This window comes from Passer domesticus, chromosome 16 (assembly GCF_036417665.1).
Source record: "Passer domesticus isolate bPasDom1 chromosome 16, bPasDom1.hap1, whole genome shotgun sequence".
NCBI classification, from domain to species: Eukaryota; Metazoa; Chordata; class Aves; order Passeriformes; family Passeridae; genus Passer; species Passer domesticus.
In genome coordinates this window covers 10,041,286-10,066,583 of record NC_087489.1, presented here as the reverse complement: position 1 = coordinate 10,066,583, position 25,298 = coordinate 10,041,286, and the positions used below count along the sequence as shown (strand labels likewise).

General features: G+C 41.3%; 1 protein-coding gene across 4 annotated transcripts in view; it reads right to left on the bottom strand.

The window, feature by feature from the left end:
- The window catches only part of DIDO1 (death inducer-obliterator 1), a 52,650-nt gene that overhangs the window by 9,379 nt on the left and 17,973 nt on the right, over positions 1 to 25,298 (bottom strand). For all 4 annotated transcript variants that reach the window (XM_064391536.1, XM_064391537.1, XM_064391535.1 and 1 more), the window contains 14 exons: positions 24,494 to 24,598; positions 23,291 to 24,194; positions 22,667 to 22,985; positions 20,538 to 20,750; positions 19,866 to 20,091; positions 7,366 to 7,813; positions 6,328 to 6,487; positions 5,792 to 5,908; positions 5,467 to 5,571; positions 4,887 to 5,022; positions 4,203 to 4,749; positions 3,231 to 3,384; positions 2,151 to 2,240; positions 1,331 to 1,526 (listed from right to left, as the gene is read on the bottom strand). In XM_064391536.1, coding sequence (XP_064247606.1) covers positions 1,331 to 1,526; positions 2,151 to 2,240; positions 3,231 to 3,384; positions 4,203 to 4,749; positions 4,887 to 5,022; positions 5,467 to 5,571; positions 5,792 to 5,908; positions 6,328 to 6,487; positions 7,366 to 7,813; positions 19,866 to 20,091; positions 20,538 to 20,750; positions 22,667 to 22,985; positions 23,291 to 24,194; positions 24,494 to 24,598 — 3,720 coding nt within the window. The remainder of the gene's footprint in view (positions 1 to 1,330; positions 1,527 to 2,150; positions 2,241 to 3,230; positions 3,385 to 4,202; positions 4,750 to 4,886; positions 5,023 to 5,466; positions 5,572 to 5,791; positions 5,909 to 6,327; positions 6,488 to 7,365; positions 7,814 to 19,865; positions 20,092 to 20,537; positions 20,751 to 22,666; positions 22,986 to 23,290; positions 24,195 to 24,493; positions 24,599 to 25,298) is intronic.

Below are 25,298 nucleotides of genomic sequence, written 5' to 3'. Positions count from 1 at the left end.
CATCCCTGTGCCAAGGGGTTTTGTATTTGGTGTTTTCACTTCTTGGCTATGAAATGGGATTAACTTTTTGCCTAGCTTTCAAAAATTCAGTAAATTACAGACTATGAAGTGCTGAGATTCAACAATCCTAGTAATACAGTAATTTAGACAACAATAATCCTGCCTTTTTAGCTATTGCCTAAAAACAATTACCTAGTCTGTGCACTGTTCAAGGACAGATAAGAGATTTGAAGTGTATGAGAAAAATCTTGTCTGGGGATGCAGAGCAAGTGCCCTTGGCCATCTGATAGAGGAAGCACTTAACTCATGATGCTCCATTTGTTGAAAACCTGTCTCAGCCACTGTTGCTCAAGCATTAAAGCTGTGAGAGTGCTTTATTGAGTTTTGTGCTACACTTGTATCTGAGGGGCAGAGCTCAGTCAGCCCCCTGAAAGGTGAGCTCCTTGTTGCTTGTTCCATACCTACCATGCAGTGCCAGCCATGGCCACGGCAACGGAGCTCTGCCTTCACTGCAGCCTGCAGCTCTTCAGCTTCCCAACCTGGTATTTGCTATAAAAGCTACATCCTTCTTTGGAAACTAAGCATATGAATCTCCTTATCCTCAGATGAAGATGACTGAATTTTGTAGAGGGTGTTTCACAGTTGAATCCATTCTCAGTGTTTCTGTCACCACGTTCGACATGGGGCAAACTCCTTATTACAGGTAATTTTATCTGAAGATAGAAGAATCTAACCCTAAGGAACGGGTCCCTTTCTCCCCCAAAGGACTGATTTTCTGAAGCCAGTGATTTGACTAGAGTTTGATCCAAGTAGAACAGAACATTTCAAACACCCTGTGCCCTATACTGCATGTACAGATTAACTCAGCATGGACAGTGACAGTGCAGTGGAAACACCAGAAATGTTACCTGTGTCTTCACTCTGACTTCTTGACTCCTCTGTGGGATAAGTTTCCTGCTTGAATTAAGTGATGGTGAATGGCTTGTATGGGTCTAGGGTTTGTGAATTTAGGAGTTGCTGATAATAGGGTGGGAGTTTTGTGGTTTTGGTTTTTTGGTTTTATTTTAATATAGTGGCTGTTCCACATCCTTGATTTTACATGTAAACTCATTCTCCTAAGTCATATGAGCATCTTGATGGAAAGACTAAAGTTTGGACAATTTTATCTTAGCAGAGTTTGATCTCCAGTTTTTCCCTAATTAAGTACTTTAAAATTTGTTTTATAAAAAAATTTAACTAATGATTACATTAAATATTAAACAACTTGTCTCAGATTGCCTTTTGTCTTGTGATTTTACCTAGCATTGAACCTCCCCTGTTTTGTGCTTACCTGGTCCCTCAAAGGGCAAGAGTTTGGAAGGAATTGGGTCCTTAGAACTCAGGGGGATCAGGTAGAGATCCTTGACATGTCTGTTGTTATTAGCTACAACACCAAAACGACCACGACTGCTAAAATAGGAGTAGAGAGAGATATAGGCAACTTCTTCTTCTTCTGTTGCAGGATGGAAACGAATCAAACACAATTCCTGGAATACAAAAGCAAAGTGGAAAAATTCAACCTGCAACATACCAGCACAAGAAATGGTAAAGGGCAAATTCCAGAGGTAAAATAAACTGCACATCTATCACTCCAACTATGCCTTCAGGACAACACTCTAGATTTAAGAGACTACTGCTGTTCAATTTGCAACATTAAAATAGAATTAGGTTTGTCATTTTCAGAAACACAAATTACTTGTGTATCTTACATCAAATTGAACAGCTTGAGGCTCAAAAGAGAAACAAATGGAAAATTCTTAGTTTCATGGTTTTCTCTATAATGTCTATCAGTTTTTCACCTCTGAAGTGCTTTTAATACTAAAATATATTAAATTATGAGTTCCTTTTCTTTTAATATTTGAATTTCAATCTTCAATATTTTGATTAGCAAATAGTTTGAGGATTTAACTACTGTGCAGGAAAGAGAGATCAAGGTTTACAGCTCAATAAACACATTACTAAAATAGATAAAAAATTTCAAAGAAGTGGTTTAGTTTTCCATGTGTGATCTATGTCAGTATTTGCTGTTTAATACTCTGTATTATAAAAAGTTGTCATTTTACACTGCTGTCTATTTCTTCTGGGTTTTGCAAAGGATTTTAAGTGAATACCTTAGAAAGCGAAGATTTGAGTTTGCCAACATAATCCCAGACTGTCTTCGGTGAGATCCTCCCACCAATGTGAATTGTGTCAGGTAAATCCTAAACAAGAAGCATTACATGGTAGTGTGAGAAAAACCAAAAATTCAAACCAAAAAAGGCAGTGCATGTTGCCCCATCCCAGTAGCCCAGTGGATAGTTAAATTTTAGTACAATTTTGTACATATGTTTTTAAATTCAGACAGGTTATTCCTAAATTTGGAGGTGTTTAATTATGGCATGTGACCCAAAGGCCCACAGGATACATGGAACAGATACACACACCAAACATGGAGAGCAGCAACACATCAAATAGTTCTGTATGCCCATTACTGGCACTTATAGGGAAACTGTAATATACATATCTACTGGCTTTTATAGGGAAGCTGTTATCTGAAATACAGCTTTTCTCCACATTTGCAGTGACCCCAAGTCATTTGAATTCTGATGAATTTCCTGTCACAAGGACAGTGAAACTCGTTTCAGCAAAAGCAGTACTCAGAAGAACAAGCAACCTTATTAAGTCCTAAACCACACATTTGTGTTTGAAAATTCCTAAGTCACCTAAAATGCCCTTGAGAGAAAAAAAGAGGAAGAAAAACCTTTCTACTGTCTCATTATTTGAATGTACACCCTCTCAGAACAGTATCATCCAACTGGTTTTACTCGGAAATTAGTAACACAGATGATACTTCTCATAAACAGCTGAACAAAATTTTCTAACAGATCACATCAGTGACCCTTCTAGTTTGAGAACAGAACAAGGCACACACTTTACAACACTGGCTCCTAGACAAGGAAGCTGATGTAAAGCCATTATTCCATGGCAGATCCTAACATATGTATAAACACGTTGAAAGACAGAATTCCTCACAGATTTGTGAGGAATTTTTAAAAGGCTGAGTTTTTTTCCTTGAGCTACATTTCCTATTATTACAAAGATGTCCTTTACCACTGCTACAGTTCTCATGTAACTCTATAAACACACAGTGCCCCCAGCCTTTCCAGCAGCAGGAACTGCAGCACAGACCCATTCCAGACACACACACACACCTCACTAAGATAATCAAAGCACCCGGAGACTGGATAGGCTTTAGTGACAAATTTGGCCACACTCTGCATGTTAATAAATCCTTTCCAAATGGTGTTGAGACGAGAGAGAAAGAGGGAAGTGTCGCTGTCCTGAGGTGAGCGAGGCTCTGAGGCACTGCAAAACAAATCCAAACAGAAGGGTTACAGAATGGCAGTGAGGATGGGCCCTTTGTTTTAAATTTTCTTCCCTTCTCCTATTGATCCGATACTTTCTTTTAAATAAGTAACCAATTTTTTACTAGATGCTTTGTTAATGTTTTCCATTAACTTGGTAATAGTTAAAATAGCAAGGAATAGCAGGAAATAAACTTGTAGCTGCAGGCAAGCAAAGCGGTGCCAAAAGGTATGACTTTTATAAAATCAGTTATAGACTTCTCACTAATTAAGTAAACAATATCCTTCTGAAAGCGATTCTGAAGTAAAAGAACTTGCTCTGAATAAAATTAACTGCAATTGCAAAAGGATATACTTTTTACTATTGTGTATACTCAGAATATGAAAGAAATCCACTTCCTTTCAAGCTGACCAATTGGTTAATTTTAATTCGTATTTAGATGCAAGAGTATTTTAATACAGGATGAAAATCTGGAAATACCTCTAAGAAATCTCTCCCATGTACTGTCTTGCTAGGTATTAATGTATATGCAGAATTCTACGTCTGCATGACACCCTCAAGTTTTATTTCTCTGCTGGAACACAGTAGAATCTTTGTTGATATTCTGTGCATCTATTGATGCACACACTGATGCTCTGAAAACTTTACCAAGCTAGAGAAAGCAAATGAGGAGAGATGGCATTTTAAAAATGTGAATCAGGCTCCCTGAACTTTAAACCTCAACAAGCCTTTTGTTTGAAGGAAAGAGAACAGGATATGGGACACGTGGGAATCTGCAGAGCCACGGGAGGGATGTGGCAGCTGCTGAGGATACGCACTTGATGTTGGGTGACTGATGAACCGCCAGGTATCTGGGATCTGGTGAGGAAGAGGGTTTGGTCAATATTGATTTGGGGACAGTCATAACTGGTTTGGAAGTTTCTTGTTTGGTTTCCCCCGTGGAGACTTTGTCAGCTGCGGGCCCAGGACGCGGGGCCGGTGTCACGGTCGCGGAGGAGCCGCTCATGGCTGTCCTGGGGTCTCTGCCAGAAACCGTTACGGTCGTGACAACAGGGCCAGCACAGGAGGCAGCGAGAGCAGAGACCTCTTCAGGGACAGCAGAGTCTGTGCTGTTCTGGCTCTGGCTTGTAGGAGTAGAAGTCTCTTCTGTGGCTGGCTGGGAAACTGGTTCTGCTGCCGGTTCAACATCAATTTCCATTGCGTCGTCAGCGACGGGCTCCTTGTCAGGCTCTGCTGCCGGGGCTGCTGCAGGACTCTCATATTTGGCCTGCACTTCTGGCTTTGATTTTGACTCCACCTTCTTAGCAGAAGGCCCTGACTTCACTTTCTTAGCTGGTATCTCATCTTCTGATGCTGAAATCTGACCTATAGATTTATATCAAGAGCTTTTGATTAGTATTTAACAGCAGTTTGGAGAAACTATTTCAAACAAACAAACAAATAAACAACACTTAAGTAAAAGTTCTTTAACTGTGCCCAAGGTCAGCATTGTCAATAAATACCTGTACAGATTTTACAGTTCAGGTCAAAAAGATGGGCTCGATGCTGACTTGTTGTATCCTTCAACATGCTGCTAAAAACATCTAGAGAAGGAGGACTGTTCAAACTGGGTGCAGTTCGGGTTGACTCCTGCTGTTCCTAAAAGTGATTAAACACAAAAAATATTACAGCTGATCATTAACTTCAACAACAAAAAATACTTGGAAAATTGTTAATTCATTTTTTTAAAAGAATACATAAAAGTCCTTGCTTAAAGCATATACTGTTAGATGGAGTCATCACATGATATTATGTCCAAATTTCAAGCCACAGTGCTTTTAAGCAGAGTTCATGTTCAGAAAGAAAAGATTTTTCTGTAAATTGACATCAAGGGCTGAAAAGTACACAGCATTTTTGAAGTGCCTGCATAATACACCTACCACTGGCTGTTGCAGTCCTTCACACTTGAGGAATGCTCACAGCACACCCAGTGGGCAAATGATATCCCCACAGTTCAGTGAAGTCATCTGCCCAAATGTGAAGCCCTAACTGCCATTGCTCCCCCTCCACATCCTGATCTGAAGGAACAGCCCCAGTACTCACATCAGAGTCAGATACTGGTGGAGAATCCTCCATGTTGACAGCAGGCACGTGTTCCCGTTTCACAGCTGTTTTCTTGATTTCGTGAGATTTGCTTCTTGACTCCACCTAAAAGAAACAAAACAGTGTTGGTAAAAGCTCCATATATTAATTTTATTTTGTACTTTGCTATCATTTGGTATGTGGTAGGGAAGATGTGTATTGAAACTGAGTGTTATTAGTATTTTGTTAGGAAGAAAATGGTGCATTAACATATAATGGGTGGTAAAGGCTGGCAAACTTGCTCTTAATTTGTTCTTAAGCACATAGGGAAAAATATGTCACTTACTGCCTTAGCTGGTTTCTCTTTCCACACAGACAGTTCTTTAGATAAAAGTTCTTCTGGCTTCATTCTCACTAGTTTTGACAGGGAGATTTCCTCACGAAGGACACGATGGAAAAGTCCCTGAAAACAGAAGAGACTTTTGCCATGCGGAAGGGAACCTGCTCAGGTAACTGACAATACTAACAGAGGTGAGCAGGCAAAACCTGCTCCAGTTTCTTAATTCTCTCTTAAAAATATCACCTACTTATAAGCAAACTTGGAAAAGTGCAGCAACCAGAAATCAAGCATAAAATAAACCCCAAATATAATAAATACATCACATCAAACACTCAAACTGTATAAATACCAATCACCAACTAAAGCAGACTTTGAACTTCTACTTAAGATAAAAATATTAAAATGCTTAATGGCTTTCTAGTAACATTTTATCATTTAATTCATAAGTCTATGTTTTGAAACTCCTAATGCTGAGTCTGACATACCATTCAAGCCCAAAAGCACATTTCCATACAAGTTTACTGTTTAAGAAAATTCCAAACCTGGTTTTTGGGGTCCTTGAGATTGAACATGATGCTTCGGTATTTGCTCTTGTATCTATTGTCTGTCACTTGGAACAAATTAAACATCTCCTTCTCAATGTTGAGTGCCACCTTCCCTACTTCACTCTCTGTCATGACCAGGTCATCGCTGTCATTGACTCTGTTGCAAACAAGAACAGGAATGTGTGGTTATGTCAGGGGTAAATGGTCAGGTACAGTCACAAAAAATAAATTTTTCAGAGCTGACCTCAGCTGCCTCCTCACCCAGAAAGGGCTCAAGACTCCTTTAAATGAAACCTCAAAGCCAAACTCTATCTCAGGATCTGAACTCTGGCAAACTTTAATTACTGGTTTTGATGGCCATGGATGACACAGCTTTGTGAGACTCCTGTTTGTGACACTGCCATCTGGAGTTTCTCTGCCAGGAGTGACACAGGGAACTCAACCACCTGAGTTTCAGTCCTTGATTCCCCACTGTGACCAGGATTGTCTTTTCAGATATTACCAGAGGGCAGTGCTCTATGGCAAGTCTTTTTGGTTGTCATTCTCTTTAATAATTATTGTGTGAAAATCTGCATTTTTTGGGTGGTTTTTTTCCTGTCCTAAGTGATAGCTGCCTGTTAACAAGAACTTCTTGTTGATTTTCATGTTGGGACAGGAGGGAATCTCTCCTTCAGTGACCTTTAACTATGGCATTTCTTGTACTATGTTCCCTACAACTCTACATCTCCAGACTTTAAAACTCAGAGCACCTACATTTTAAAAGCTTCACAGCATCCTAAACTGTGATTTAATCCTTCTACTGTAATTGTCTCAATATAAATGGAATAGTGAGGTTTCTTTTTATAGAAGCTTTATCACATGCACATTTATCTTCTATCAAGAACTTTTATTTCAAATATAACCCTGAGATACTGATTGCACTTGTACTAATTTGTTGCATAATTTCAATCCCTCAAAATTCCTTATGAAGACAAACTAAACTCTCCATGCTACTTCTAGGTGTAGCTTCCTATATAAAGTGTTTTGAATTCCCACCTCTTCCATAAAATTTCTTTCAGGGATCGTCGAATATTCTGTCGAATCTGAGAGTTGGGCTGTGACTGGGCAGGACTGGCTGAGGCTTTTGCTTGACTACTTCCAGCTGCAGCTGACACGGAAGACAGTGAAGGCTTTTTGAGTCCCCCACTCAAACTGGAAGACGGAGCTGCTTTCTTGGCAACTGATGAGCCATGAGAGAGAGGCGACTGTTTGGAAGGAACACTGCCTGATGAAGGCCAAGGTTTCTTGGGAATGACACCTTTGAAGCTTCCAGCAGGTTTAATTGGTGGTTTAGTTAGTGAGGTGTTGGAGTAGGATGGGGACTTCTTTGAAGGCAGATTTTTGGGGAGAGAAGAGGACTGTTTCTCCATGATAACTACCACAGCCTTCTTTGGCACCGGTGTGGACTCTGCTCGATCTTCGTTCCTTTTCTCTTCCCTTTGAGCTGTTAAAACAAAGAGGAAAATACAATATTAAAGGCTTAACTTTATAACTTCGTATTCATGAAGACCTAATACCAATATATAAGGAAAAGTCAGTGAAATACCATCTCCAGTGAATAGCTACCAGGCAAACAGTTTAAGCTATTTATTCTCATTTGCCTTGTTAAAAGTAATTTTTAAAATCATGCCATGGTTGACCTGTTTGTTGAAAATTTTGTGCATAAGAAAAATGAGGGGGGAAAAAAGGCACCACCTTCAAAGATTCCTGAGTGGGATTGCATGGTTAAGCTTCAAAATCAACCCAAGCACTTACACATAAAAAAATAAAAATAATGCAATACAATCTACATGCTACATTTAAACAGAGAAAGTCTCACAGTACTTTACAGAATCAGTTAATTACAGAGGTTGACCTGACAACAAAGTCCATGAATTTGAAATTGTACTAATATTACCCTAAGCTGAATATTACTGAAGTTTAATAAAACTATTCAGCTCCTAGCTAGACTAGATTTAAAGCATATTTAAACATTAACACTGCTGGCAGGCTGTAGCCATCGAATTCTCACCATTCTCAAACTATTCTATTCATAATATTCAGTTTTCCATTGAAAATTCTGATGTTACAATAACTGATAAACATTGTTTACAAGAAAACTTACTAAGTTTACTAAGTAAAAGCTCTTGTTTTCACACCTGTAAAAGATATACTTGCACAGGATTTTAAAAACAAATATGTTTTTAAATTGCATTTCATCTGTACCACATTCTGGCACTGACAGAAACAATTCAACCCAGCAAAAAAAGCCAAACTCTAAAACACACACAACTCCCTCCAGCAGAACATCATTTACAAGACATCAAAGTTACAGTGGGTAAACATCAGCATATGGATCCTGAGAGCTCAAATGAGGATGGGTTCTGAGGGAAACTACCAAAAATCAACTCCTAAAATAGTTGTTTCAAACCTTGTTGGAGCTCTGTAGGTGCAATGTGCATGACACTTCCTGGGCAACATCCAGGAGGTTCCAGAAACTCTACCAAGGACCAGCTGGATCCTCTTCACCTCCCAGGTCTGCTCTGATGAGAGCAGAAATCACTGGAAAAGGTCTAAAGTATCCTGAGATGGACTTGATGGGGACCAAGCCCTCCTGGGGGTCCTGGTTCAAAACACCCCACACATCAGCATAAATTCCCAATGTCATCAGCCCTCAAACTGCAGAGGATTTGGCATTCTTAAGGGACAAATTAACCACCTTATTTCTTGAAGAAATGGCCTTGCAAGTTTCTGCATGCCTAGTGGACAGCAGCACATACCTCCAGCAATGCCCCTCTCACCCCCTCCCTGTCACTGCCCTCGGTGCTGGCAGCTCCCACGGACACCAGTGGGAGATGAGCCAAAAACACCACAGGAACTGGTCTTTTGTAAGGTGAGGTGCAAGGGTGTGTGCTCAACTTCTGCTGGAACACAAGAAGCCAGAAAATGCAGAGACACTGTATCTTTGTCCCCAGCTTTCTCCTGAAAGTGTTTTACAACTGAGGATTTTTTCTGAGCCAGATTTAACTACCTCAAGTGTAAAACAAAACCCACTGACAAAGTACAATAAATAACTTCATGGGCTGTGATGATTTTGCTATAAATGAAATGCAATTATTACCCTCACACTAGTCACACAGTTTTCCCTAGACTGGCCTTGATTCCTGACTGTCTGAGACCCACAGTGTCTCTCCGTATGTCTCCCCCAACACTATTCCAGTTGTCAAGTGGACTCTGGCAATGCCAGGAGGGAGGAAGAGGATAAGGAACTATTGCTGATATGGCTGATTTGGTCAAGCAGGGTCCCCAGAACCTGAGAAGAAACCAGATGGCAGTCTGAAGAGACAGATGGCAAATACCCAAAATGTGTGCACTGTTATCACTGCAGGAATTACTCCCATTCTCTTTCTCCTGGTTTATTTATCTTCTGCACAGACATGTACCTTTCTAGGCAGGAAGGACAGCAGCACACTCTGTGACCTGCCACGGCAAGGCAGGACAGAACAGCCTGGCATGTAAAGTGACAGCAAAATTCTACTGTTTAGTTTTTTGTGGTTATAGCAGAAATATGACTGCAAATTTATTCTCAATCTCCTAACCACTATCTATTTAATTAGTTCAAAGTACTTAAAAACTACATTGATAGCACTAAAAATAGCAGAACCAAGATGTTTTGTGTCCATCAGATGTTGTGTATGTACAAAAACTATACCCACACCAAACCCCTTTCTGTTACAAACAGCTATATCACAGTAAGAATAAGGACTTGTAAAATAAATTAACAAATAAATAAAAGCTACTAGTACAAAGCTAGACTGACATTTGTGGGGCTGTAGGTCACCAGTCTGTAAGGTCCAAGGACACAGAGGCATCCTGAAGTCTGCCAGCTGACACCATGACTATTCTTAAGGTGTGTGATTTTATGCTTCTTCAGCCAGTGGAAAACATGCAAAGAGCTCCCTAGTGTTGAGCACGCCTGACAGTTCAAGCTACAATGCTATTTTCACAACTTCAAGTGTCTCCCGCGCAAGACTTGTTGATCAGACATGGATGGCACAGATTCTTTATGTACTAACTCAGTCATAAGTGACTTTCAGTTCTCCAGAACTACCAAGGTCCTGTTCAAACTGACACTGTCCAATCAAGCATGTGCAGGTTTTGATGAAGAATCCAGAATACTTAGATCCTCTGTACAAACAACCCGTGACACCCGCACGTGAGACTAATCTAAAAACCCCTCTTATCCTGTTTTGACAACGAGAAATCAAAATTTTTGTCCTATCAGGTTTTGGGTTTCAGTGTCAATGTGCTGTCCCATAATTCAGCTGAAGCAGCTCACTGTGCATTACACAGGTTTTAGATCCAATGCCCAGGAGCCAGTGGAGGGTGGGGAAGGAGCAGAACTGGCTCTTGGGGTAGCAGCTCACTCTCCTACTGATCTATCCACATGAGCACACCTCAAAGCTGACAGCACCTTCTGACAGGTATGGGAACATGGTAGGTTTATGCTTGGAAGCACCAGAAGAAAAATGTGCTCTTTTCTGAGAGCAGTGTGCCAGCACATACGGAGCTTTACTTCTGAACAGATGCCAGAGCTGCTCAGCAAATGGATGAGACAGATCATGGAGCAGGTATTCCCTCAGCCCATGATTTCCAAGTGCTTGGCCCTGCAGGCGATGGGCAGCGTGAGGAGAAGGCAGAGCCAATGCTACTGCACACACTGGCCACTGTGTTTGATACCATGGTGGGTTTGGTCCTTTCCATCAGTAGCTCCAGTGCACATATAATAAATGCCCTAAACCAAATTTAAAAGAAAAGGATGAGACAAGCACTGAACATCAGCCTATCCCACCTAAGAGATTAACATGAACTTTCACCACTGGAGGTTTAGAATAAGGCATTTGGTGGTTCTTCTATTCAACCCTTTAAACACCCAGGTGAACCTCCCTGGCTTGATGGCAGAAACACAATTTAAAATAACAGTAATTCCTAATTGCCCCATTTTATCCCGTGGGCCACTTAGGGCAGGAATAGGATCCTTACTGACTGGAGGGAGGTGTGGGCTAAAGAGATCGAGGTGCAGCTGCTGCTAATGAGCCAACACATTCCCAGGGTGAAACCCAATGAATCCTCTGGCAGAAACCCCTTCATCCCTCCCAGGCTTAACAAACAGCATTGCTTGGTGTGCTCGCTACAGACAGAACTAGAATCTCTCCCATCAGGTGTGGACAGACACAGAACCCCTCCCCTGAGGGAATTCCCCCCACAGTCACTCTTGACATTACAACACAGCTGTGAACGAGGCTTCTGCACACAGAGCAGAACTGCCACAGCTTCTGCTGGGACCGGCGAGCCCGACAGTTCCAGGCACTTGTGAACCTCTCAACACGGTGTCCCAGCACTGCCAGGCCGTTGTGGAGGCCCAGTTAGGCAGGATTTCCACAGCGTAGGGCTGTTAACTTGCATGAAGGACTTGCAGGCTGTACTTGTATCCAGTCCTTCACCAACACCCGGAGGCTGGGTTTTACACCACCAGCAGGTACATTATCCAAAGGAAACTTTGTTTCTCTTCCAATCGTTAAAGAATATTTCTGTATAGCATTCAAGTCTATTCTGGTTCTTTCCCCTTTCCCTCTCCACCCAATCCTTCCTTGGAGTTATAGCTTTTGAAAACCACTTCAAAAACTAATCCTAGTTTCTATAGGAGTTCTTATTAGTGATGAGCCGTTTTGCTGAAACTATTAGCTACTTTTTTCAATTTTTAAATACTAGAATAAATGTGCTATTCCTTTTCTCTGTATAGTTTTAAAATTATTCAAATCACAGCTCTTCAAAAGAACTTTAATTTCTGGCTCTAGTTGATGTTAAAACTTTTAAATACTGTGGAGATAAACCACAGGCTACTACACCTGAAGAGCTCATTTCACAATGACTCCAGCAAAGCTGGGGTTTTTTTGGTGGTTTTCTAAATTTAAAAAAAGCATCACAGCTCCTCTAACAGGACATTAAAACACTTCTGTGCAATAAATCTTGCAGCCATGCAGTGTACTGTAATTTTCTCTACAGAATTAAGATTTTGGAGTAAGGCTGTTCATACACCAGCACCATCTCTGGTGTCTAGTATCATCTTAATGTTTCCCCTGTGTTCCCTTCCATCCACATTAATCTACTTTCTTTCCCCAGGATGGAATTCCTGCAGGCAGTATGAGAGGAGCAGACGGCTGTCATGTCCAGCTTGCACAGAACTTTCTGCAGTGGGAGCAGGACGTCAGGAACCCAGCACTGAGGGGGCACTGCCCAGCAGAGGCAGCCCAAGCCTGTCTGGCTTTTACTGCTGCTTCTTTTCAGACTTCTCACTACAACAGTGTTTTAGGGGAAAAAAACAAAACTTCATAACTAACTTCAGTCTTATGCACAGTATATGAACTTCTGTGGCACCAACAGTAAGAAAGCTGGTAATTAACATTTTTCTTCAACAATAAATCTGTAAAATTCCACAAAACTAATAATGCAACCTAAGAAGAGAACAGCCACTTGTGATTCACCTGTTCGAAACCGGATATCGTATTTACTGCTGTTTAAAGTAGGTTTTTATGCCTTTAGAGGGGAGAAAATCCAGTGCTGCAGCAGTGCAGTTGTAACAAACCCATTAGTACCTGTTAGAAAGTATTTACACAGCCAGTGAAAAGGCTGAGCAGAGCTGAGCAATTCCATCCCGTGACAAGAGCTGATCTCTAGAGGCACCAGCACTGGCCCTCAGACCAGCTGACAGGAGCACAGGTGTGCACAGCAGAGCCAGCCAGCCACACAGGACCTGCCCTGCCAGCGTTCTGGGTGTCACACCAGCCTCGGGCAGCGACCTCGGCCTCCAGGTCCCGCAGCTCCTCGGGCTCAGCCGCGGGTGGCTGCGGCGGCTGTCCCTGTGCTGTTGTCGCAGCGCTGCAGCTTCTCCACTCCCAGTGGGGCAAGGTGAGGGCAGCCACTGGCACACAGGGCAGCACAGGCTGCTGGCCTACCAGGGAAACACCTCGCCCCTCTGCCAGTAGCTGAGAACGTAACAACGACATTTCCCCTCTGGATAATTGTTGAAGGAGAGGACAGGCAGGATTTCCCAGCCTCCAAACCGGTGTGGCTCAGCAGTTTCCCACTGCCACTCAGCCCATGTCCCAAGAGGAGTCATCTGACACAGCTGTGCCATGACCCCCTCCCTGTGACTTGTGACAGGAATAACCTGAAGAGAATTTAACCAAACCCCCCTCCCACCCCAAGCAATGGCCACTACCCAACTTTAATCCACGAGTTCTTCTGAGGTGAAACCTTTTGAAACTGAAAAAACGGAGTAAAAGACACCGGTGAGCAGGTGCTTCAGAGCTGTCAAGCACCCAAGGGGAAGCTACTTACCAGTTCCGAGCCAGCTGTACCCAGTCCCGTGCTGGGGCCGTGTGAGCCTCGGGCACTGCCGAGCGCCTCTGGGTGCCCCAAGCCCCCTCTGGTGGCACCGAGCACCGCTGCCCGCGGCTCTGCAGATGAGGAGCTCCGGGACCGCCGCAGCTCCCAGCTGCTTTGACTGCTCTCTACTCACACCTGCTTCTGCAGGGCTTTTTGTCACTTCCCTCAAAGATAACTCAGTGCTAGCCCTAATTCAGACGTGTTGACCTGCCCTTAAATCGGTTTCAGTGTTAGTTTTCACTGTTTCCTGCCCAATCTCCTTCCACTTTCAAGATCAAATCAAACTTTATTGCTAGTGTCTGACACATGCTGCCTGCCCCACTGCTGCTCTTTGAAAGCCTCCATCCGTTCTGATCTGCACTGCAGTTAAGCTGCCTGTGTGCCAAGCCTCTACGTTTAGGCACACAAAATAAACCTGAAACTCGGAGACAAGGCCCTGCCTTTCCTGCTGTGATTTGTGTTCAAGCCAACCTGCAGCTCTGTGCTGATGCACATCTGTAGCTTTGACACACAAGCTTTATTTTAATCTACACGATAACAGAGATCAGATAGATCACTGCAGTAAGACAACTGCATCTTTACTCCTACCCCCTCTGAGGCAAAAAAGGGCTTTCCAGACTGCTCACGGACTGGCATCATCACTCCTTGCAGGGACAGGCCATCTTCAGGTTCCAAGTTCAGCACAGATTGGACACAGTGAATCAGCAGCGAACTTGACTCTAAGTGATCACCTCAAAAAAACCCCTTTTATTTGGGGACTAGCAAAGAACTTTTTCACTGGCTATGCAGTCAAGTGAGCAAGTTCAAAGAACTGAAGTAAAATTAGTGAAAGAAAGCAAAACAGCAAGAGGGTGGTGAGTGTTTTTAATCAAACTTTCATCACTTTCAGTGTTGATGATGAGATAAACCACCCTCATATGCAATGTCTCTGAAAGCTGTACCAGGTTTCTGCCCCCCAACCCTTCCCCTGAGCAATGGTTCTCACACTGAATCCAAGCACCCCTGATGGCAGGAGTGCTGGCCTGCTGTCTCCGAGTGCCTCGGGTGTGCTGCTGGGTGTTTGAGAGGCACAAGCCAGGAGCAGGGACCAGCCTTCCTAACTTAAAGAGATGGCAAAAATCTTCACGTGGCTGCCAGCCACAGGGCACGTGTGACATACCTTGCAGAGCAGAGAAGGGGAGCTCCAGCAGTTCACAGGCAGATGAAAATGGCTCCCCAAGGATCCCACTGCTCCTTTTAACTGGCTGGGTGCCAGGGGACGTCGGCTTCAGCACCACTAAGGTCGGCCTCCCTCCACAGGCAGGGCTCAGCTCTGGTGCCAGCCCCAGGCCAGCACAGCCCCTGCCAGTCTCACGACGGGAGTTCAGCACTGGAGCCGCCAGGTTATTCTCCTGTACAACCCTTCCAAAGCCAGGTCTCCAAGGTGAATTTTTCAGAACTTCTGGCAGACTCATCTTGGGTATGCTGATCATTACTGGTCTGCCAGCAGCCCTTCTGAAAATTCCTCTAGTTCAAACGTTTAGGCCAGACCTACATACAGGGCAGCCAGGTGTCCCAGTAAATGGACAGTACCAAAATCAGTAATTTTTTTTCATTTCCCTGGTACTACTCAATACTTACTGCCTTTCAGGATGGGCCTACATTGCAGAATACAACATTAAGCAAGACACCTTGTCTTTCTAGGAGTCAATTCAGATGCCAGCAGTAGTTCAGCTGTAACAGTATGGAACCTGGCACAGCCTAGTTTTTCCTGTGGAGAAGCACTCATACCCAAAGGAATCCAGTTTACCTACAATCAATCCTGGAGGCAAACATACCTATGGCTTAAGAAGCAAAGTTTCAGTAAAATATTATTTTAAGCTAAACCAACGGCAGTATATCCACATCCACTGCACTCAACAGCCACAACTGAAGGTGGCACTATCTTGCCTCAAAAGCAGCATTAAATTTGCACCAGCCTGTGAGTAGACAAGACTTTATCTTTTACTCTTCATGTCAGTACTTAAAACTCCCTACATCACTATTACTTCCTGAGCCATAACTCCTGTCTTTAGTGCACTCTATATTCCTCCCGCTCTTTGTAGAGTGGTTTGTTTTCTCTCTTTCCTGTCCTCATGCTGTTATTACATAAAGAAAAAAAAAAAATCAAGACACAAGGAAATACACACAAATTATGCATGCTATAATCCTGCCATTTTGATATACACAGCAGTTTCTGCTGGTGGGGCATCCCACTATCCCTGTGTTCCATTCGCAAAGTCTCCTGATTTTGTCAGAGGTGTACAGGAACAAACAGTCCAAGATCTGTAACTACACACGCACATCCTATTCCCTTTGTGTGTGGAAAAGCTCAGCTGCAGAAGAGATTAAAAATACTGAAAATGGGTAGCAAAAGGAAATTTGTATCACCAGAGCCAGGGCTCCTACTTCCAGGAGGTGGCAGCGTTGTTTCTTCGGAATTCCCTGCTGGGAAGCAGGAGCAGGACCACAAACACTGATGGTTTCTCTGAAGGAAACACTCCCCCTTCCAAACCCCACTTTAGTGAAGTACTGGTACCAAATAAGGTATGACCGTAATTTGCTATAAATTCACATTGTATCTGTCTGCAGTTAATGTAAACACAAGTTTAGTGATTTGGTGGTCAAGTGCTTGCTGCTCTGAAGCTGTCCCACAAGAACAATAACTTAAGGCTTCCTTTTGAGCTTTTACCTAATAAACCCTCCTCACCCTCCTGCATGCTTCTCAGCAAAAGCAGGCAAGCTATTTAAGACATTTTAACACCTGAATTGAGCAAATTGTCACCTTGTGTATTTAACTCTAATAAATCAGGTTAACTTCAAAGCTTTAAAGCATTAATGAATACTTGCATACTTAGGACTGGGTAGTTTAAAAACTGGGATACTGCAAATGCTTACCCTCCTCCCCTCCTTTGGGATTCACTTTCTATTTTAAAACTGCATTTGCTGCTGACTTCTGCTTGACAATTATTAGCAAAAATACAGAAAAAATCTTACAAGTGTTGCTGTTGTAACATGGATCTCTGAACAATATTCATAAATCTCAACAATCCAAATACTTGTATGAATTTAGAAGCCAGGATGACTTCTGAAATGCAATATAAGAGCTGAGCACTGCATATTAAATTAATATTAATTTTCCTAACAAAAGTAAAAGCAACTCTTCTGAAAGGGAATGTGACTCAGAGCTAATTCCCCTCTATCTGTATACTTCAAATGCTGTCTGAAACTTTAGAAGTACTTGGACTTAATATTAGTTTATCAAATCAAGGTATTTCCCACACTAGTTTTTAAAAGGATTGTTTTCACTGGGCACAGAAAGATGAAAAAAGAAAGACAGTGTCATTTTTCAGGCACCAGATTCTGATGTACCAAGTCACTTCCAAGTACAGTCCTAACTCATATCCGGAAAAGACACAGGAAAGTTAGAAAGTGAAGCAACACAAAGTAATGGGGTAACAGCAGGAAAAAAATGTGACTGTTCTGCATAACTGCACAGTAGTAGCACCAAATATCCCTTTTCTTAAACAAATGCAGAACAGGTTGGGAGAAGGGCCCTGGTGGTAGGCTTAGATGGAAATACTCTATATGCTCTGACCACCCAGAACATCTTTGAAAGTGACTTGATTTCATTGGTTTTACTTAACAAAACAACTATCTCATGTAATAACAAAGTCTTGTAACTCACAAGTACTGAGTAAATATATAAAATAAATCTATGTTTGAAATTATAAACTGTCTGATGTAAAGAGTATTAGACAGTGATTCTGTCAATCAGGTTAAGTTTTCTTCATTCCTGAAAGGCCTCCTGCACTGAAGCTGCAAACAAGGATTTGGTGAACATGGCTGGAAGCTCTGGAAACACAGGCAGCCTTCTGAAATACTGTATTTGGAAGTCCTTTGCCTCTTCTGGACTACAAGTCCTTCATAATCAATGTTCAGAAATGCAGATTTCTAAAGTGGAGGTTGCTTGGTTTTAAGATCTTTATCTAAACCACTCTGTTTGGTCCAATAAACATGTCTTCCTTGACAGACTAGCTCAGACTTAAGAGACTTCTCATTCTTAGATACCTGAAGTGAAGTGAGAGGATGCTCATGAATTTCCCTAATGCTGTAACTCTTAGGTTTTGAACAGCATATGAAGATTTCTTACAGAAATAAAATTTGGTACTTTTGCAGATGGTGCACTGGCAGCTTCTCAGGAAGATTACAGCTCAGACCTATCCACTGAAAAGCAGGAGACATTTTCTCACAAATACACTAACAATTTTATCTGGGCATTTAGTAATGCCAGAGTTCCCACATATCAATGCAACTTACCTTAGAAAAAAAAAAAAATCTGAAGTTCTTCCTTGCATTTGATATGAGAGTTCTTCATCACACGAACTAGGCTGTTCTCTTGCTAAAGTCTGGTATTTACAATGTTTTAGAATCAATTTCACTATTTAGCTTCAAGAATCCAGTTTTCTACTGGAAGTGGTTAAATCTGTAAAACCCACAGTGTGGTAAAACTCAAGAGCAAATTCCTTTAAAAAAAACCCTCAAACATCCTGCCTCAAAACCTGTATTCCTGTCTCTTAGGAAAAAAAAAACAAACCCTATAGGAATAAGGACATTTTAAGTGAAATAGTTCTATGGATACCTGTAACTGTCAGAGTCAGAAAAATCTGACCAAAAATAAGCTCTTATAGTTTCATTTATGTCTTTTTACTAATTTTAGTTATGTTTAAAACACTACTGTTTCTGATAAAAAAGCTAAATTTTCTTTAAAATAATGTAAAAGGAATGGAAGTTAATTAAAATATATATCTTAAGGGAGTTTACTATACAAGAGGTCAAGGGCCTAATATGCAGCAAAAATACACAGGGAATAATTACAACCATTTAACTTGATGTGGATAAAGACCATTAAAATAAACATGGTATAGGCCATGTTCATCAACAGCAATTTAGGTTAACTGGTGTTCCCTCAGTGCTTAAAAGCTCCAACAAGAAAATCTCATCTGAAATATTATTTATAAAGTTATCTGTTACTTTACATGTAAGTGGTCAATAATTAGGTTTACTTATCGAAATAAAATGTAAATTGGCTGAAGTGCTGTTACAAAAGCTGTGAGAACTGAATTTCTGATTCATTACTCTTCAAAGGAGTAAAGCAGAGGTCACACGGTTTGTAACTCAAGTTCCATAACTCCATTATGAAACTACTCAGAGTGAGTCCATCAAGAAAATGTCATAAGCAAAAAGACTTGTTCAGGCTTCAAAGCAGTATTTACTTACCTTTGCATGAGTTACAAGGATGCTACTCAAAACCTGCAAAAATATGCAAGGCAGTATCTCTGCCCAACATCCAGCTGAGATGTGCTCTTGTGTGTGTGGATAATGTGTGGAATATGAACAAAGGGGAAAATAAATAAAGAAAATAAAGACAATAAGAGTTCTGCCTCCCCCCACCCAGCATAAAAGGATGATCCTTAAGTTATTTCATGTAAGACAGAAAAGCAGCAGGAGAATACTTGACAGTTAAAAGCTGTTTGCAGAGGTGTCAAGTATCGTTGGATACCACGTTGAAGATTTCACTCTCGGCACCAGGCACTGAAAATGCAAGACCTGAGAGACAGGTGCCAAATCTAAATTACAAAAATACAATTGAAATTAGTACAGGCAATTGCTGATTCACAGTGCACATTGCACAACCTTTTTGTAAAACTTAACACAAATGTCTCAATACTTACCTTCTAGATTAGAAACAGACACTTTCTTTATGGGAAAGATTTCAAGCTTAACCATGCAGTTTTCATCCAGAAATCAGATGGGTAGATTGACAGGCTCTTAATCATACAACTGTCATATGATACATATGAAAACCCTAAAAATGTCTCTCATTTGTGTGTATCTGTGTGTGAATCTTTGAAGGTGGAGAAAAGCAGTTTGGTGCCACAGTAAGAAAAAACCCCCAAATCCTAAACTCCCTAGTTTTGCAGAGCCAAGAATGGATGGGTATTCAAAGAAAATATGATTATTCAGGAATATCCCTAAGCCATACATACATTTGAACAACAGTGCAGGTGCAATGGCAGCAGTCCTTTCAGGCTTTACAGCATTGTAATTATGATCGCTGGCCCAGGACGGCGTGACGGGCTCTGCCGCTGGCTCTCGAGCAGGAGCTTGGCTGTTTGCCTCAGTCTTGGCTGTGCTCACAACAGTCTTCTTCACATTCACCTCTCTTTTCTCAGGGAACTGTCTCTTTTGGTTTGAAACTGGTTTGATGCCCACCTGGATAATTAATTAGCTTGATTACTAATAATCATCACATTTATTGCATTTCATACCATTTTATAGCAAACTCCTTACTTTTATAGTGCACCATTTGAAATTATTTCATTACTCCAAAACCCAGTAATCTGAATTTTAGTTTAAAAAGCCAAAATTAATTTGACTTAAAGTAAGATAAAAAAGATGTAATTACTTAAAATAGTACTTTTTAAAAAGTCGTTGCCATCTAGACGGCCCTTGCAAGGAACTATCTCCATCTAGAGGCAATTATTAAGATTTTTTTAAATCTACAGAAAAACATTTTATTATCCTTACCACAGGAAAAGGCAAGAAAATAACAACAAAAAAAGTAACAGAAAGCTCCTCTTCAATGCAGGACTTGGCAGTTTTATTTGAGTCAAAAAGCAGAGCACAGAAATAAGACTAAATCATGAACACAAGCTTACCTGCTGCTGAGGTTTTGGAATGCCAGGCTTTTCAGATTTTGGTTTGATCTTCTCTTTAGGTTTTGGCTTTGCATCCTTGCCAGAACTCAGGATCTTCATGGTGGCAGCAGCGTGTTTGAGGATGCAGTCATTGCTGCAGTACACGGAGTCGGGCTGGGCCACGTTGAAACAGCCGGGGCCGATGCACTTGGAAGCACCAGGAGCTTCAATTACCTCCAAATACAGAGAGAAATGGAGTGAGGTCACACTTCAAAGGGGAAACAGCAGGAACATGGAGAAATGCTTACACAGCTCACGTGCAGACCCTGCAGCTCTGACCTGCACAACTGCCAGCGTGAAAACAACAGCTGTTCATGACACAATACAAACAACCCATACAAATGCAAGAATTTCACTTCTCTAGCACCTTTTTCACTATGTGCTGTATTTTCAAGTGGTTGGTCCGCTAGCCCTGAGATAAAGGAGGCTGGTTTCTTAAATTTTCAAACCCCATAAGTACACAAATGCTTTTCACTGATCCTCCACGTGATGTGAGAAATGTCCTTAACAATGCAAAGCTGGGTTCTCAACAGGAAGGTCTCTAAACCATCCCCATCAGCTGCTGCCCTCAGCCATGCACACGTGCAAGAGGAAGCACACAAATATTCAGGTGTATAGATTATTCTTGCTCTAGAGGTTTCCCCAATTTTAATTTTAAAAGTCTCCAACTTACATAAAAAAGCATTCTTATACACAATGTTCACATAGCCTCTTACTCCTTACAAATTTACAGGTTTGTCTCTGCAACCTGAATTTTCCTCTAATTCAAAATCACTCTCCATTTATATCAAGGTGTTACAGATTAAGAACTTCCTCTTCCAATGTTATGATTCAGAAAATACACATTCCTTGAAAACAGAGTGCATTAAGTTGAGGTCTAGAAATACCTGAAAGCACTTTAGGCTCCAACCTGTCATCCCTACATATTGTGATTTTAGCCTCTCTTCCAAATTACTCCTAAAAATGACACAAGACACTCACAACTACTGTAGTTCTAAACAGCCTCTCATCATGTGCAATTACCCAAAGTAAATTTTTCAGGAATATTTCTAGTTAAATAAACGTTATTTGCATAGTGCAATTGAAATCTCCACAATCCAAAGTCAGTACACAGCTTTATCTGCAGCAGCCTGATAAAACCTGGATTTGGGAATTTTCCCATTATGTACACACTTAACAGAGAAGTAAAGAGCACTTGGTGATATTCAGCAGCAGAGCCAACACCAACAGCAATGGACTCCCAAAAACCTTTGTGTACAAAAGTATTTGAAAATATTTTTGAAAATACTGTTTTAAGGTAAATGTGTGGAAAACAGTAAATATTTATATACTCAGCTCAAACTGTTGTATCTATACATTAATCTCACTGTGCTGCCATGGTCAGCTCTGAAATCTAAAGGAAAATGTCCAAGACACTGGCACTACTGCAGCACCTTAGGCAGAACAGACCACTGTAGCACTTGTTTTTTTACTTCATGTACATTAAGCTGAAGAAGCTTCTATGCCTTTCCAATTGGGCATGGAACTTTTTATTATAAAATTTAAATTTCAAATTTTGAAATAGTTCAAAATACACATTTTTAGATATAAAAAGGCAGTATAAAGAAATTCCCTATTTGCTGATAACCTAAAGCAGTATAGGACAAAAATCAGAGCTTCAAAGACTAACTGGAAGTACAGCTGGAATTAACTCCAACAGAGACTTGTTTATGTTAAGTAAAAAGGTTCACTACCATTGAAAATTTCCAAAATGTTTGAGATTATATCAAAGATAGTATAAAACAGCACAGCATTCTAGTATTTTTATTAAAAGAACACATCACTGTTCAACTTCCAAAACAGTATTCAAGAAGGGAGAACAGCACAAACTACTTCCTACACCTATATAAAACTTTTAAATCCCTCACTTGAAACTAAATTTAATTTCTGTACTGATAGAACTATGGATAAACTTCTGCTAACCAGCAGTGTTCAGTGGGCTGTTCAGTTTATGTGTAGCTTTAAAATCAGCTCAGATTTATAGCCATACAGGTCACTGTCTCCATGTACTCACTGAAATGTGAAAAATAAGAAACAATTAAAATACTTACAGGTTGAAATATCTTTAGCTTTTTCTTTCCACTCGGGTTTGCAGCTTTTTCAATCCTACCCTTGATTCCTTGGTCCTCAACTGATTTTTGTTCAATTGTTCCTATGCTTGTGAATTCTGTGCCATCCGCATTTCCTGGTTCCATTTTAGCTTCCTGCTGGTCTAGTTCTGAAACAGGCTCATCCTGTCCCTGGAGAATGGTGCAGTTTGGACAGATATAGTCCTCACCATTCCTCTCCAACAATCGCCCTCGAGCCTCAGAAATACCCACGCAGTCACCATGAAACCATTCCTCACATCTATCACAACAAATCATAAACCTGAAAAAAAAAAACCAAACCACCAAGGAACAGTAAAACACTGTGAAATGAAAAGACAATATTCAATTAATATTTCAAGCAACAACTTCAGCACCCCAATAAAGCACCAGTGCACAGTTCTGCCTCACTGCTTATTTCTGTATTTGTCTATCCTCTTTTTAAGCATTTGTTCTATAATCTCCCTGCCAAAATTAAGTATACCCAAAAGCCCAACCAAAAAGTTACCACTAGCATCTAGCTTAACTTTTAATCATAGAAAAATTCCAAGTCCTTGCACGGTGTCTGCAGCTGAGCCCTTTGCCTACCTGTTGTTATGAGGCTGACGACAAATACAGTACAGGGCGTTTGGGTCGTAGATCTCAGACTCGGGTTTGCTTTTGGGCTGTTCTTCAGCTTCCTCATCTGAGGCCCCCTTTGCACCAAGGGCAGGCTTCTCCTCCTTCTGAGCCTCAAGATCTTCGGTGTCCTCAGACACAACCACCTGACTTGCAATCTCAGTGCTGTCTGCAGTCTCAGGCTCCTGTTTGACAGGCAGCTCAGACTCATTCTGTTTTTCAGGTGTGACATCACCTGTTTTGGCAGGATCTTTTTCTGAATTCCTTTTTCTCAGGTGATTCTGCACATCCTTCAACACCAGCTGAGGTTTCTGCTCAACACGTTTCTTTCTTAGGCGATTCTGCAGCTCCTTTAGTGTCAACCCATCACTGTCACTATCAGAAGTAGCTTCTTCCTCTTCCTCCTCCTCCTCCTCTTCTTCCTCTTCCTCTTTTGTGGGTCTGCTTTTAGGGCTTTTTTGCTCCTTACAACTCCTGGTGCAAATCCTCCTAGTGACAGGTTTTGTATCTGGAGTGCTCTCAACACTGTCTTCAGAAGCAGTTTCAGCATCAGTGGCTGGCCCAGAGGCTGCTTCACTGGAGTCCTCCAGGGTGGTGGGAACGCTCCTCCTGCCCCTGCGCCTCACCGTGGTCAGGAACTCCTCCACCCTCTCTGTGCGCTTGGGCTGCCGCCCACTCCTCCTCAGGTTTATGCCTTGCTGCTGCTGCTGAGGCTGCTGCTCACTGGAGTCCACATCAGCATCTCCTGCACCCTCTCTCTTGGCAATCGTGGTCCTCCGAAACCCCCAGGTTTTCCTGAACTCTTTACTCGTTGGCTTGACAGATTTTTGTTCCTCCTCATTGCTTTGCTCACCTTTATCATCCAACACTGATGCTAAAAACAAGGGAAGAGTTAATAAAGTGGTGGTGATGAATGATGCGCTTTCTTAAAACCTTTTTTCAATTTATTTTCTTTGTGACATCTGTGTATCTCTACTTCATATGATGAGCCTCAAAAAATATTTTCTTGTGAATGTAATACAACAGCAGTAGCAATTAAATACATCACTGATCACTGTAACAACATAATCCAGCTGTTCCTGTTACAAACTCGAGTTATTTAAAATAATTTACACACATACATACATGACAGACAAATAAGCACATTTTTAATTGCAAAGGAAGAATTCTTACCAGGAGAACTGTTTTCCATGTTGTCAGTATTAGGTTCAGACTCTAAGGGCACTGTGTTTCCAGCTTGTTCCATAGCACAGGCAACACTGTTCCCACTCTGAAATGCTGAACAGAAACAAAATGTCCAAACCTCTCACTCAAAAATATTCAGAGCCCAAGCAATCAGTAAACATTCTGATTTCAGTATTAATTGTAACAAACACTTATACTTCAAGCCACAAATGTTCCTTCAAGGTACTAAGTTAAACATGTAGGTCTGGATACTGTACTGACATTTTATTGAGAAGCATTAGGATTTCTGATATTTTCTGGTATTTCTCAAAAAAAACAACCAAACACATAACTCCTTCATGGTATGAATCTACCCCCTGGGGACTGCCTGGGCAAAAACTCTACAGCAGTTCCACTCACTTCTGTGTGGAATGAAATGCAAGAAAGGCTGGTCCTTGACATGGTTATTTACAAAAATGTTTTCAGCCTACGTGATCTACCAGAATGACCCAAAAAAAACCACCCTGATTCAGCAAAGAACCTCCCACTGTCACAGACTCCGCTACAAAAAAAAATGAAAATCTGTGCTGACAACCAGATCTGTTTTCTCAAAAGTCTTTTCCAGCTTATTAGAAGACTGTTATTTGAAAAGGCAGAAGCAAGTGACAGAAATACATGGAGGATCTGTATTTTGATAATGTCAGGAATAACCTGGTTTGAACAAGTATTAAAGCTGATATATTTCCAATGAGCTGCATGCCCTGGAACTGCTCCTAGGGGCACAGACACTGCCCTGCAGCCACTGCAGTGACAC